Source organism: Acipenser ruthenus, chromosome 2 (assembly GCF_902713425.1).
Source record: "Acipenser ruthenus chromosome 2, fAciRut3.2 maternal haplotype, whole genome shotgun sequence".
In the NCBI taxonomy this organism is placed as follows: Eukaryota; Metazoa; Chordata; class Actinopteri; order Acipenseriformes; family Acipenseridae; genus Acipenser; species Acipenser ruthenus.
The window spans coordinates 102,394,905-102,410,445 of NC_081190.1; the positions used below are offsets into that span (position 1 = coordinate 102,394,905).

At 36.8% G+C, this 15,541-nt stretch overlaps 1 protein-coding gene across 1 annotated transcript; it reads right to left on the reverse strand.

The window, feature by feature from the left end:
- Positions 1-1,365: 1,365 nt before the first annotated feature.
- mgarpa (mitochondria localized glutamic acid rich protein a) lies at positions 1,366-12,156 on the reverse strand. The gene is made up of 4 exons (XM_059004859.1): positions 11,988-12,156; positions 8,159-8,268; positions 7,441-7,546; positions 1,366-5,978 (listed from the first exon to the last, which is right to left on the reverse strand). Exons 1-4 carry the CDS (start codon positions 12,037-12,039, stop codon positions 5,932-5,934), a joined length of 315 nt encoding a protein of 104 aa, XP_058860842.1. The 5' UTR covers positions 12,040-12,156; the 3' UTR covers positions 1,366-5,931.
- Between the last annotated feature and the right edge of the window lie 3,385 nt (positions 12,157-15,541).

Consider the following 15,541-nt stretch of genomic DNA (forward strand, 5'->3'; position numbering starts at 1 on the left):
ATTTAACATACTCTCTGGTAAACTGAACAGTAACAGCATGCATGTGTGATTTTTTATACAATGACTGGGTGCAGGGCAAGTGGGTTTGGTCCGCCCACAGCCCATGGACTGACTGTGGCCTAGTGTATTAATTCTATTTCACTCATGAATAGAATGTACTTTTTTTCTTTCTTTTTTTGTAAACTTTGTTGACTTGCTTCTTTGCATTTCTTTCATAAAAATCAGCACAGCGTTTGAATTCGTACTGCGGAGGGTAATTGCTTCTCATCAGCTTCAGTCTCCAACTAATTTCATGAGTCTTCCTCGCCTTTCTCAAATGCATAAGGAGTGACGTCACTGCCATGCCTTTTGCTGCCTGCTTCAACTGAACAACTTGTCGGCTAAAATACAAACCACTTCAGCAACTAGACATTTAATTTGCTTTGTATTATTATGCAATACGTGTGCATATGGTAACAGTGAGATATTAATGCTTTGTTTTTAATTGTTTTGTAGATTTTTATTTGTAATGTGTATCGTGCAGTACAAAATAAAATGAACAGTAATTCTAAGGGAATTGTCTATACACATATATATATATATATATATATATATATATATATATATATATATATATATATATATATATATATATATATATATATATATATATATAGAGAGAGATATAGATATAGATATAGATATATTGCAGCTAAGGGTAATGTGCGGCCCACTATAAACATTAGGTTAAACCAGTTTTCTGGGTATACAGCCTGTGATAAAAGTTTGGTTGCACACCTTTGATTTAGGTTTTGGTGAGAAATATACAATGGGTTGTAGTTGAAAGTCACTCCAATTTCATGATTTTCTACTGTGGGCAATTTGTCCACGTAATTAATTTACTATACACCACAATGACCTAGAATATTTGCATATACTGAACAAAAAGATTCTTAGCACAATAACATGGGGACCAGCAATAATGTTAACAATGATAATACTGTGATAAAATGAATTAGCATTGGTTAGCACTCCTTAAAACATTTGGGGTGCAGGTTTGCTGTCATTATCTCACCCATAGCTTTGAAACACACTCAAGAAATTGTTAATTACACTAAACATTACAGTTCCTGGAAACATTTATTTTTGATAAACTTTAAAGTGAAACTTTGTGTTTTTTAGCGTTATTAGTCATAGTAAATAGAAGCTGAAAACAGTTTATGTGATAACTTGTACTTACGTTTATTGATATCTGTTCTATAAAATTTAAAAACTTAAATTTACTGTTAGAATAAACTTTTTTTTCAAAACCTGTACATTAAAATATAGTATTGCGCCAGTTGCAATACTAAATGAAGGTTTGAAGTCCAGCAGAATCAAGCACGATTTCCCCAGTCAGCTTATTTAATCATTTAGTTCATAAGAAGGTGCATTCTCTTAAAAACAATTACTGTAAGTAGAACTCATAAAAGACTTACCTACCTGCCAAATACCACAATCAAATTGTATTTAACAAATAATTGTTAATGAAGTTATTTTTATTGATTTTGTGTTATAATACAATTTTGGGTTGGCATTTAACATATAATATTTCTTGCAGATTAAAAATGCTTTTTCTTTAAAAATAAGATTTTTTTATTTTTAAACTAAGGGAGTAATTTAAAAACAATGTGTGAACACAAAGGTATATGCATATACCGTATAACATGACTGTCTCATAAGGAATATTGTACTGTAATATTATAGAAAGTTAATTTGTATTGTGACATGTACACTTATCAATATTGTGACAATGATACTTGCATTATGCGTGTGGGAAAACTTGTAGTATAAGAATTCTGAACACTAAGAATTATTGATAAATTAGCATTACATCAAATTGTAACCTCTTTAAAATGAAATGCAAATCTTACGTTTTTAAACTGTTAAACCGCATCAAAAATGTCTGCCTGTCTGTCTGTCCTATACTTGAGGGAATGCATTCAAAGCAAGATCAAATTGTTATACTTTGTAACTTTAAAGTAATCTCTAGCAGGTAAGCAGAACTTTGTCTACCATAATTGGGTTACAAGGGGAACGTATTAAAACAGTTATCTTACATGAATATACAGGTAAAATACAGAAATATGTAAGCAGTTTACAAGTATGCAACAGCAGCAGTGTTTAGTAAAAGTAGTAGATGTGATTCAGGGAGGCTGGTTTTAATACTGGTTTTGGCAACACTTTACAATGAATAACTGTTGAACCAATCGGTTAATATCACCCTCTCAGAGCCAGAATGGCATATTACCTGTATAATGGGAAAGGGACACGTGTGGAATTGATCATGAACTGAAAATAGGTAATCATAGGGAATTGCATGTGAATTCATGGCACTCACTGTAAAGTGTTGCCCAGTTTTGTTTGTTCCTTTGTTTTTATAAAGAGACTTAAATTAACCTTGGACCGGGGCAGCCTCTATGGGAGCGGGTCCCTGAGTTTCTTCCACCAGTGATGAAATTTCATCCTCAGCTGCAGGTGTGTCAGCTAACCCAGCCTCTGTAGACTCTGCAGGGCTTGGGGACTCAGCCGAGGCCTTGGCTTGTGTTTCCTCCAGGGCCTCTGCTACTGTAGCCTCTACTAGAGGCTCCGGTGCAGCCTCTTCAGCAGGCTCTGCCTCTCCAGAGTCCTCAGATTCTAGCATTGCATTTAATGTGACAATACAGTGTTACAAATCAGAAATTAAAAAAAAAAAAAAGATAGAAATCGTCCAACCTCCCCTGCTATGATTCTGTGTCTCGTTTAAAATACAAAAAGAGAACATTAGACATATATATATATATATATATATATATATATATATTCATATGTTTTTAAAACAAGCTCACTATTGCTACCTCATTGCATTTTGTTTTTAAGATAATCACTTTTTTAAATATATATAAAACCTACAATTTGAAAGTGCAAAAATGTCCCCCCTATTTATGCATATTTAAACTAAGACTACAGAGTACAGCTATTTTAACTGTTTAGAATTAACAAGAAATAACTTTAACTCAGTAGATGCCACTAAGCTATCTCTACTAGTTTATTAATATTGATGATTACTCTCCCACAGAGTGAATAAAAGCATTCAATCAACTGCAACATTGTTTAAAAAGCAGCTGCAAAGAGCATGAATGGCAGAAAAGCTTAGCTGTGAGATCACATCAGTGCAGAGTGGTTGCAGCAGCAATTTTTTATTTATTTATTTATTTTTAATATAGAAGTTGCCAATTCGTTTTTTTGTAGTTTTCTCCCCAATTTTAATAGTGTCCAATTATTTTTGTTTAGCTCAGCTCACCACTACCACCCCTACTCTGACTCGGGAGCGGTGAAGACGAGCACACGCTGTCTTCCGAAGCATGTGACGTCAGCGACCGCTTTTTTACACACTGCAGACAGACCACAGGGGTCGCTGGTGCACAGTGACCCAAGAACACCCTGGCCGACCTAACTCTCCCTCCTGCCGGGCGGCGCTTGACCAATTGAGCGCCGCCCCCTGGGAGCTCCCGTCCTCGGTCGGCAAAGGAATAGCCTGGACTTGAACCAACAACGTCCAGACTATAGGGCGCATCCTGCACTCTACGCAAGTGCTTTTACTGGATGAGCCACTCGGGAGCCCCAGCAGCAGCAATTCTTTTTTTTTTTTTTTTTTTTTTTAAATTTAGTCGTCGCCAATTATTTTTACCCCGGTTTTCACCCCAATTTAGCATGCCCAATTATTATCTGTATCCCCGGCTCACCGCTCGCAACCCCCCCGCCGACTCAGGAAACGGAGGCTGAAACACGCGTCCTCCGAAACGTGCTCCTTCCAAGCCGTCATTTTTCGCACTGCAGATCCACAGCAATGCTACCAGACCTATAGTGCCGGAGGACAACACAGATCTGGCGGCTCCGCTGCAGAGCCACAGGCGCCCTATCGGCCACAGGGGTCGCTGATGCGCGGTGAGCCGTGGATTCCCCTGCCGACCTAAGCCCTCCCTACCCGGGCAGCGCTCAGCCAATTGTGCGCCACCCCCTAGGAACTCTCGGTCACGGTCAGCTGTGACATAGCCTGGATTCGAACCAGCGATCTCCAGGCTATAGGGCACATCCTGCGAGGAGCGCCTTTACTGGATGCGCCACTCGGGAGCCCCTAGCAGCAGCAATTCTTAACTAAGGTGACAGAAATGTTGATTTACTTTCTGCTACAAACATCACTTTAGTGGAGTCTGTGCTAGACAGCAAGCAGCATCTGCCATTAAATCAAAAGCATACAAAATAAATGTTAAAAAAAATGTTAATATAGCGTGCAGTTAGGAGACATATGGAAATCCAGAAAAGGAAACCAGAAGGAAAAAATAGGCCAGACATGACAACAAACATCAAGAAGCAGAAACAGATGGCACAGCTTACCATCAGTTCTGAGCGATCAGGACATCTAAAAATTAAGTCTAACAACGCATCGACAAACACAGTTGCAGTCTGCGCAGTTTATTGTATTGATTTTAGATAACTAAACAAGGATCACATACAGACAAGGGCCAACATTACGACAATTGTTTGGTTTCCAGTAACAGATAACCTTAAGCATGACATAAACAAACAAACAAATAAATAAATAAAACTGTACATTTTGTTTATGATAAGGTAACTTAATGCCAACCGTAAAAACAAAGAAAATAGTTTTCAGAAAATAATCCTAGCTTGAACACATTCAAGAGCACGAGAGGCCCTCGTCATCCAAAACTTTCTTGATTTTTATTCTGGAAAGTGTAAAATAGAGTGAGAATTAGTCATTTATATTATATATATATATATATATATATATATTACACACAGACGCATATAATAAAACCAATAAAGAGATATTTCACACTATAAGCAACAAAAACAGGGTATCCTACATGAATTTTAACTCAACATTCTCACTATTGCTGTTTGAAAAAGACAACATTTGTTGTTGAGACTGACTTTTATTTTATTTTTTTTGTTACTCAAACTTATACTTAATGTTTAGCTGCAATTAACGAAAACATATATATTCCTGGCTTCCCTAACACAAGAAAGCCCCTCCTTGCTTTCCTAATACAAGAAATGGACGTGGTTATTGTGCATATTTAGGGATATGCATTAGCAGTCCATAAGGATTTACACTAGAGTGCTGACCCTCTTTTTAATGAGTTAAGTAGTCAGTATGGACTGGTGTATGGTATCCAGTGACACAGGTAAGGAGACAGACAGAATGAAAAGAGGGAAAGAACAAACAGTGCTCTTGTTGTCAGTGGGACAGGCTCAGTTAGTCTATAGGATCGAACCCCATTCTGATTAAGGTGGTCGTGTTTGTTGCTTCATTTCATGAACATTTCTCCAAATTCTAAAAGTATTTATTTTAAGCTAACTTTAAGATGCAGATGTGTTCTGGTTTGTTGAATTTCCCAGATTAGGCTCTGTTTTTTACTACAAGTTTCTTCTTGTGTCTGTCATTACAGGGTACATCGACGCATGTGGTCAGACAGGCAAGGAATACCTACATCCATTAGAATAATCAGCAAACACATGCAGCTAATGTGCAGCAAAACAAACAAACTTTACCTTTTTACAAAGCATTAATTTTTAAACAGATTAATTACATTTATCACTTGACATTTTAGTTTTAAACTTAAATCGAGTCTACAAACTAGTATTGTGGAGAGAAACGAAGGGTGTTCATAAAGCATTATAGGGCTTCTAGCTAATGAAAGACCTACCACTGTCAATCAGAATTGGGTTATGAATATCTAAATGCTTAGTTGGCATCAAACTCAATAAACCCCATTTTAATTAGCAGAGAAGCAGTAAGCACACATTTTAAGTAAAGAATGTATTGCATAAGTTTACCACTGGCCTTTCAAAGGGACTACCTTTAAACTGAATTTGTTAAGTGAAGTTAAACCACATGCAATATATTGATCAGTGGCGCACAACAATCAAATACTGTAGGTACTTACCATCTTCCTCTGTAAGAAAACAAGAACGAGGAAAATAATTGGTAAGTATGAAACAATTAACAGCAATTTTTGTGCACGGAATAGAACAGTAATTACAAGTGGTATCAATCTGACCCGATAGTTAATTAATTGTATAATACTGTACACTGTATGTGATTTTAACAGTAGAGTCGTGTAGCGCAGCAGGTTTTTTCACTTGCCTCTCAAGTCCTATATGGTTATTGACCAATAAACAGCAGAATTGTGACCTGCAAGTTCATAATTGACATCGCAAAATCACCACACATGTAGCGGTCTCCAGCTGGCAGAGAGGAGGATCGAGGTGCTTGGATATAAATCCAAAACAGAATGAACTCATTTTGCTTCTAAAAGTCGAATGCAACCTGCTGAATAATGTTACTTTAACATATTGAATTATGTTCAGTTTTTCCTAAAATTCAAGGTAATGCAAAACTTTTGGCCATAGCAGTAGATTCATAATTTGAGAAAATAGGAATGATTTGTTTCCGATATCCTCAACAACATTTGCCAAGTAATGCTTAATGTCCATTATCTCCAGTCTGACTGTGTTTTCTAAATATCTTGGTATCCCTGAATAAATTATTTTCCACATTCCACAAGTGCAGTGGCACTCCAAAACAGTATTCATTTATTAGCAATGCAGAATGACTCGGTGGCACATGTGCTCTTCATATTAACCTGCAAAACAGCTTACTGTCAAGACTGGCACTTAATTCAATGAGATACCTGTCGACTGTCACCATTGCATAATTTCATTTTGGAGGTAAAACGAAGAGCAGTTGCTTTTAGCTGTAGTTCCACATGGCTTTCACCTTTGTGTCTGTTGTACATAAGCTGTAGTTAGTTCTGGGAGTGATCCCTAGGAATCTTGGAAGCCTGCCCCAGAGAGATTATCTGATCTCTGCCATTCCAGACCATTAGTTCAAAGACAGAAATTGACAGGCTAATCTCATTTAGCACTTGTACTGTGCAAGCCAAGACCAATTTATCACACCTAACTAGGTTTCAAAATGTTTTTATTTTTATTTTATTGTTGCATTCCTTCCTCACTGGAGCTTTCTCTGTGACTCAGTGCTTCTTAAACAAGCAAAGGCAGTCATTTTCAATTTCTCTTGTAACTCATACAAGTATCCAGCAAGGAGCAGGTCATTTTCTAGTATACATTTCACACAGTTTCAAATACAATCCCAGCAAAACCTTCAAACATGTGAACCAAGCACACACAGTTTTGTATTTTACTACCGACTTGTTTAGTTTCAGTTCTATAATACATTCCCACTGGTAATACATGAACATGTGAAACATCACAAAAAATCATCATTATTCTGAAATGGGTATTGCACGAATATGTTATTTGTGTGTTTGACCAGACCACTACACAGTGCTGGGTGCTCTGATATTGAGCTCTGCATGGATGAGTACTATTAAAGGTGAATGATGCTGGACTTACTGTTTGATGACCATGGCTTTGGTGTCCATTCTGACTTTGGTCTGCTGTTGATCTCTGTGACTCTGTCCTGGAACCTGGCTGAGTCAGTAGTTAGAGTCTTGTAGACCTTTGGAAAAACACAAGTGTTAGTGAGTGATATCTAGAGTACAACTAACCCACTGCACCCAATATAATTATAAATGTAATTTTGACAAATTTCAAGCCAATCATCACTGAAAGAGTTGGTCACCATGACCGACATTCATTGTAGAACATGAAAATCTCAGATTACAAGTGTGTAAAATTCAAAGCCAATAAATAGCTTTTGGTCTCAAAGATCTGGGGACCACAAGGTCACATAACCAAAAGAGTTATACAAAACAGATGTGTACCAAATGTACAACTAATACCTCAAAGCATTTGTTCTCTAAGCAAAAGAGAACGCTATATTTAAGTACAGACTGTATATTTGCCTTTATAGATTATAAATAATTAGTATGTACTGCATTTATTTATTTTTATATTTTATTTATTTAAAGAAAATGTTAATACAAGAACAGATACTCAAATATGTTGTTGTTTATACCAGAATTGTGCAACTGGGAACATCTGAGAAAGTTTCAAGATAAAAGGTAGGATGCAGATATGGAGGAAAATAACTAAAAAAAAACAACAATGCAATGGCCTTCATCATACCATAACAAATGGACGTGCATATTTTAAAGTATATCATTCTTACATAATATCCTGCGCCAGCAAACGACCCACCACAGAGGATGATGTACATCAGGTTATCCCCTGCTGAACCTGGGGTACCCCCAGAGGACATATGCCGCACAGGGGCTGCTGCTGCAGGGAGAAAAGGGACAGATTTATCTGGAATCCTGGATGTGCATGGACATAACCCCTTTCAAAACTGTGTAGTTCATGGACTTGTTCATGACACACACACACACACACACACACACACACACACACACACACACATTGTCTGTTCAGTCAACAATATACTGTAACTGCTGTAATTGCTACTGGACTTGTCTTGTGCCAGAAAAATATAGGATTCAAGGGGAGGGGGTTGAACAAAATGTGAACTGATAACAGTTTGCTGACTATACATATTTGAAAACTGTTCTTCTGAAGGTCAGTTCTGTGGTGAAAGTCACCTTTGAGGATATCTGAAAGCAAGCTACACTGTCTCGACACAAAAGGACAATGAAACAAGAAGCCTGAGTAAGCCTCTGCAGGGCTTTCTGATATTTTAGGCCAAGATTTCTCAAAACACCTTTTTCAGATTTTAATCCTAAACTAAACACCTACTTTTAAACCTCAGACAAGGTTAATAGAACTAACTTTGCCAATAAACTGCAGTATTTTTAATACACACAATTAAGTATGTTATTATAATTACGATTATTATAGTATTAATAATTTTACCAAAATGCAAACTGAACAGCAGCTGTCTGGTTTTTATTATGATTGACAAACAGGTGTTTTTGGAAAAGCCGCTTGTACTTGCACTGAACTGCTCCATACCTTGCCGTATTCTACTACTGCTCTTAGTTATAACTATTTCCTGTATCTTATATTTGATTTTACTCTTATAGGTATCCATATTCACGTTTTTTTTTTTAATTTGATCTTTTTTGCTACTGATTTTATTGTACTTTACAACTGCTCTTATCTGTAATATGACACGGTCTGTAATGTGATATTCCGTAATCTGATATTCCGTAATGTGATATTTTGTAACAATTGTATGTCGCCCTGGATAAGGGCATCTGCTAAGAAAGAAATAATAATAATAGAAGTATTGCCCTATTTGAAGAGGCAGATGCGATTCTTTGCAACACAAAAATCTATTTTTTTCTGTGATCATTTAGTGGTTGTTTTATTATTTGATTTGTTTTAATAATTAAGTCTAATGGGTCTTTAATCCATTGGCCTGGATTTGTCTGGCTAATGCCACTGCTAACAATAAACTTTGATAATTAGAAAACAAACAAAAAAAACATAATAGCATACATTACAAACCTCCTTATACTGAAACAAGTTTGTGGAGAGGTGTTGGTTTGAGAAGTAGGCTGTATTAGGGATGGGAAGTTTAAAAGTTTAAACGTATAAACTCTAAGGAAGTGGTAAAACGTTTAATAATATGCTAGACTATAACCAGTCACGTGACAAATGTCACCAAACGCATATATTTTTATTTTATTTTAATTGTAGTAATCTATCATCAGTAGTCCGTCGTGTATCAGACTGCTCTACTGCCACAGTAAGGGCGGATATTATAAAAAGGAAGGGGTTTGGCAATTGCCTCCAAGTAGCTTTTCTAATTGGTGCAACAGAAAGATTGACACTGAGGCGGGTTTTATTCTCTGTCAATCTGGCGCTTCATTGGTGCACTCTGTGTGTGTTTATACCTGTGCTAGGCGTGGTATGGTATCAATTCCACGGCGGGGTAATAACGTTATTTTGACAAGCGTTTTTTCTGAGTTTGTTCTCTATTTAAATAAAGGAATACACGTTTGGAAGTATTTTGAGGAACGGACAAGAAAACCGTGGTATGTAAATAATTATGACAAAAAAAATTGCCGTACCACAAAAACACATGTTCAATGCTTCACAATTTGAAATGAAAACATTCAGAATTATTGTGGATGGAGTTACTGATGGCAATAAAAAAGCAAATATTCATGACAGCATTTGCTATAGATTTGGCCGAACATGGCGTGATCACGTTATCCCCTACGAGGACAGTGCGTGTGAATCGTGAATGCTGCAGTTTTGAAATCGATGTAAGATGATCCCAATACTGTGCCGACCCAAAAAACAATAACAGCGAGGCTGGAAAAACTTAAAGAAAATCGTGCTGCAGCTGTTCATACAAAACTTTCAAAGGGAGAAGTTGCGATTACCACAGACTCGTGGACCCCATTCCCCAATCTTCACATAGGTGGAAGGATTTTTTCACTTGAAATTGTTCTTTGAGCTTTTGGACCGAACGGCCGTTTATGTTTTTAGTACAGTTTTTATTTATATGTTGGAACTAATGTACTAAAGTAAAGGACCCCTGAGACACAGTTCAAACAGGTAGTCCAGGCATCTCTTTTTACAATTTAATGTAAAGTTGTGTAGATACGTGAATTTGAATACTTTACGTTATTTAGTAATACTTGACCATATACAATTAACTGCACAAGAAGGCAAACATTACATTAATTACTTAATATATTACTTGATTGTGTGTTTGACATTTCTAATAGGACTTTTTCTTTGTACTCTGTAGTTAAGTCTGTGCGATGTTAAAACGTTATTTGCTTATTTAGGGTTTATTTGCTAACCAGGGCTGTCAGTATCGGAATGTAATAATGAGTGTGTTTATGTAGATATGGTTTAAACGCTGACATTGCAAAGTGTTTAAACGTTCATAAAAATGTACCAAAAGTACATCCCTAGGCTGTATGTCATATTTCAAGGCATGCCACCTTGTATATACAGTGTAGTAGCTTACTCTACAAATGCCACCATTTTTGTCAGAATTCTCCATAAATACTCCAAAGCAGGAGCCCCCTGACATAAGCATTAAAACTTAAGCTCATCGTCGTGACAGCATTTTGGTGGTAAACGCATTAGACCAACACCACAGCACTTCATATTTCCATAATTTCAACCTGAAATAAATGAAATAACAGTTTTACATCTTTCAATAACGTTGTCTCTTCTAAAGTATAACAACATATCGGAAGTGCTTGACAAAGGGCATTCTCTCACACCATGTAACCTTACTTATCGGCTCGCTGTGTCTACAGTATTCCTTTTAACCTACAACCTACCTACAAACGTACATTTTGTTTTCTAAACAGAATATTTATACACTGCCACAACAAACAGCTGGTATGGTTCTTTTGTGGGTTAAGCACATACACTTAGTATCAGGCTGGAGACAAAATATGCATTGCTAAATTGTATGCATCTGTTTTTACAAACCCTGGAGTTCACATGACATAGTGGCACGCTACCAATCCTATTAGAGATGCTTTGTTTAATCCCGTTTTTATTTTATAAACGGTCAAATTTGTACGACATAAAAAACAATTAATAGTTTTTATTTGTTTAAGATTAAAACATATTTTACATAATCTAAACCTCTTCAACGCATTATATAACACAGGTTGCTTTAGGACTATAAACAACCCAGTCACGTATTTGTATATTTATTTTTTTTGTATTAGCTATGACATTTTATAAATATTTGTGTGTACTGCAGAAATACATTCTTGCATCATTTCAGTTTTTCATTCTATACGCGTGACCTTCATATCTCCTTACTGGGAGACAAAAAATACCTAATGCGTGTTGCTTGCATTCCAATTTACATGAGTTTATACTAGTGTTGTGTTAGTCAAATTTAGTAAATTGTAAATGTGTTTTTTTCATAATTAATATTAAAATATCAACTTAAGGTTCGAGGATTTTATTGAATCCATATTTAAATAACCACCCCTTAACAAATGAATATTTACATTTTTAAAACCAACACTGCTTGAAATAGGAAGTAAACTTACCATTTCGTGCCAGCAGAGCACATTTTTGCCAAGCAGCCCTGCAGATATACATTGTGGTACAGCTGAACAATTCGCTTGCAAAACAGTAGCGAAAAACACAGTCTGTGCACTGGCTGAGTGGGGAATGTCTTGCTGCCTGTCAGCGAGAGCTATAGTGAATCGATTGCGCAAACTCAATGTCCACTGTAAACGTCATTGCTAGTGAACGGTGATTCAAACACGTGGTTAAACAGTAACCTGACTAAGTGAGCTGGTTAAATATATATATATATATATATATATATATATATATATATATATATATATATATGAAGTCGGTACACAGATGAATACAACTCGTTTTTACAGCTTTGAATGTATTTTTTTTCTTTTATAAGCCTAGCGCAGAAATATTTTTTGTACTCCTCAATTATTTTACATATCAATTTTAGGTTCTTAATAGCACTGCATATGAACTAACACAATTTAGTTTTTAAAGAATGTTTTAAAGTAATTTCAATCGTTTCTATTCATGAAATTGTTCCAGATTGTTTATCAACCCACATTTCACTATGTAATTACAAAAAAGCTATTTACTATGATTCATCCAATTGTATTTTTAATGCATATAATCAAGTAATCCAGTTAGTAAGTATTGGTACAGCTAAAAAGGAAAAGAAAGTGTGACATATAGATGGTGTAGGGACAGCCATACAGATGCCCACAATATCATATTATCAATGTTTATGTGCATCAAGAATTTATGGGGTTCACATATCCTGCAGCTGCGGGGTTTGCTTTTTTACAACTCTTTATAGCCTGTTAGTTTCCTTTCCTCACGCTATGTGAGTAGGAACAGAGGATATCAGGCTCTTGAGTGTGGTAACAAAAGGCATTAAGCTCCAGACTTACAGGCAGTTCAGTTTCCAACACAGAGACCAGCAGATCAACTGCAGGCTGCCTGACTGCCCCATATAGTAAAGTGTAATATCTTTTCTTCATGTATGCTTATGGTTTAATATAATATTTTGTTATACTAGAAGTAAATAATAAAGACTGTCAACTTTGCACCGTTGTGTGACGTGTTGTTTATCATATATCACCTTCGGGCAAGACTCTTGAAATCGTATACTCTTAGCATAATAACTTGTACTAAACAATATTAATTAGTTTCATGAAAATTGAATAGGCGGCTGTGGCAAAGTGGTAGATTAGTAGCAGGTGTATATCAGGTGCAGTGCGGATGCAGTAATTCCAATAACAAACAGACAACAAAGTACATGTGAAATGAGGGTTGTAATGATTATAAATCCAATTGTCTGATGACCAGCCAGAAAACAATAATGAGCTTTTCACAGCAATGTGTATTGCACAGTAATGAAAAAGGGTTGCAGTCCCGCAAAAAATAAACACAGCACAAAACACACACAATTAAACACACATGATCACAGGTCCAAAGTGAGTGCTCTCAGTGCTTGTGGTGAAATACAATATATTACGTGCTAGTATTGGTGAAAAACAAGTGCTGTGGTGATCCGGCTTTGTGCTGGCCCCTGGCGACAGCTCTGGATTTGTGTTTAGCCGTCTAGTGATATTTAACAAAAAAACACAGACAGTTACTAAACAGAAAATACCAACAAAACATTCACAAACTCTCTGTTTCAGTTTGGGGATATCTCTTGGTCCTTTCCAGTCTCCTCGTAACGCTGAAACCCAAGCGAAGGAAAAGATTTACAATTCTCCGGCTCCTTTTATGCGATTATGCATGACCCCTTGGTAAATGATTGCAGCTGACTCTATTGCCTGCAGCTGCTACCTCGTTTACCTTCCAGGTCAATACGTTCCCGCACCAGTGTCTCGCCTTTTTCCAGGCTGACTGACTTCCCGACCCGGGAAATGAACTGTCAGGCCAACCTGTCCAAAGCCTTTCCCTTTCGCTACTTAGTACCCTCACAGGTCGAGAGGGAGATTTACAACCAGAACTCATTATATTTCCGTCACAGAGGCTCTTCAGATATATGGAAAACTGTGTTAAGTGTGACATACATCTTACCTGTCATGCACTTGCTATGTAGTCACCACATACAGAGTTATCAAAAAACACTTGTTACAGCAAACATGTACAGTATTTTCATTTTAAGCTTAGTCTGCAAGCCTTAGTTTCAAGTCTATTTAGGTCAGTTTCACCTGCAAAGTGAAATTGTACCCAAGTCTTTAACATCCTCTTTCCTATAATTACCTAACCTGCTGCTTCACCTTATGACTGAGATGCTTCACAGCCAGTAACAGGGTTTAACCACGAAGACACTGCTGAGGTGAAATGACCTATTGTTGGTGTGAAAGACCTTTTAATGGTGAGTTGGTCTAACAAAGCCATGTACTACATAATAGCTCTCAAAAGAAAAATAAAGATATATATACAGCTCTGGAAAAAATTAAGAGACCACTGCAAAATTATCAGTTTCTCTGGTTTTACTATTTATAGGTATGTGTTTGGGTAAAATGAACATTTTTGTTTTATTCTATAAACTACTGACAACATTTCTCCCAAATTCCAAATAAAAATATTGTCATTTAGAGCATTTATTTACAGAAAATGACAACTGGTCAAAATAACAAAAAAGATGCAGTGTTGTCAGACCTCAAATAATGCAAAGAAAATAAGTTCATATTCATTTTTAAACAACACAATACTAATGTTTTAACTTAGGAAGAGATCAGAAATCAATATTTGGTGGAATAACCCTGATTTTCAAGCACAGCTTTCATGCGTCTTGGCATGCTCTCCACCAGTCTTTCACATTGATGTTGGGTGACTATGCCACTCCTGGCGCAAAAATTCAAGCAGCTCGGCTTTGTTTGATGGCTTGTGACCATCCATCTTCCTCTTGATCACATTCCAGGTTTTCAAAGGGGTTCAGGTCTGGAGATTGGGCTGACCATGACAGGGTCTTGATCTGGTGGTCCTCCATCCACACCTTGATTGACCTGGCTGTGTGGCATGGAGCATTGTCCTGCTGGAAAAACCAATCCTCAGAGTTGGGGAACATTGTCAGAGCAGAAGGAAGCAAGTTTTCTTCCAGGACAACCTTGTACTTGGCTTGATTCATGCCAAAGCTGCCCGATTCCAGCCTTGCTGAAGCACCCCCAGATCATCACCGATCCTCCACCACATTTCACAGTGGGTGCGTGATACTGTGGCTTGTAGGCCTCTCCAGGTCTCCGTCTAACCATTAGACGACCAGGTGTTGGGCAAAGCTGAAAATTGGACTCATCTGGGGGTACTTCAGCAAGGCTGGAATCGGGCAGATTTGTCTTTGTGAAGGACGCATGAATCAAGCCAAGTACAAGGTTGCTTCCTTCTGCTCTGACCTATAAATAGTAAAACCAGAGAAACTGATAATTTTGCAGTGGTCTCTTAATTTATATATATTTATATATATATATATATATATTTTTTTTTTTAAAGTGTAAATTCCACATTGGTGTATAACTTTATTTTCCATACTGAAATTAATTTGTACAAGGCCTCTGCATCAGGTCCTTGCCAAGGTAAAATCAGGTCTACCCAGACA

Excerpts from the sequence above, each read along its gene's own strand:
- mgarpa (XM_059004859.1), bottom strand. The coding sequence starts at position 12,039 with ATGTATATCTGCAGGGCTGCTTGGCAAAAATGTGCTCTGCTGGCACGA. Across the intron at positions 8,269-11,987 it reads TGCTCTGCTGGCACGAAATG|CAGCAGCCCCTGTGCGGCAT; the intron begins GTAAGTTTACTT and ends TTCTCCCTGCAG. Across the intron at positions 5,979-7,440 it reads AAAGCCATGGTCATCAAACA|AGGAAGATGGTAAGTACCTA; the intron begins GTAAGTCCAGCA and ends GTTTTCTTACAG.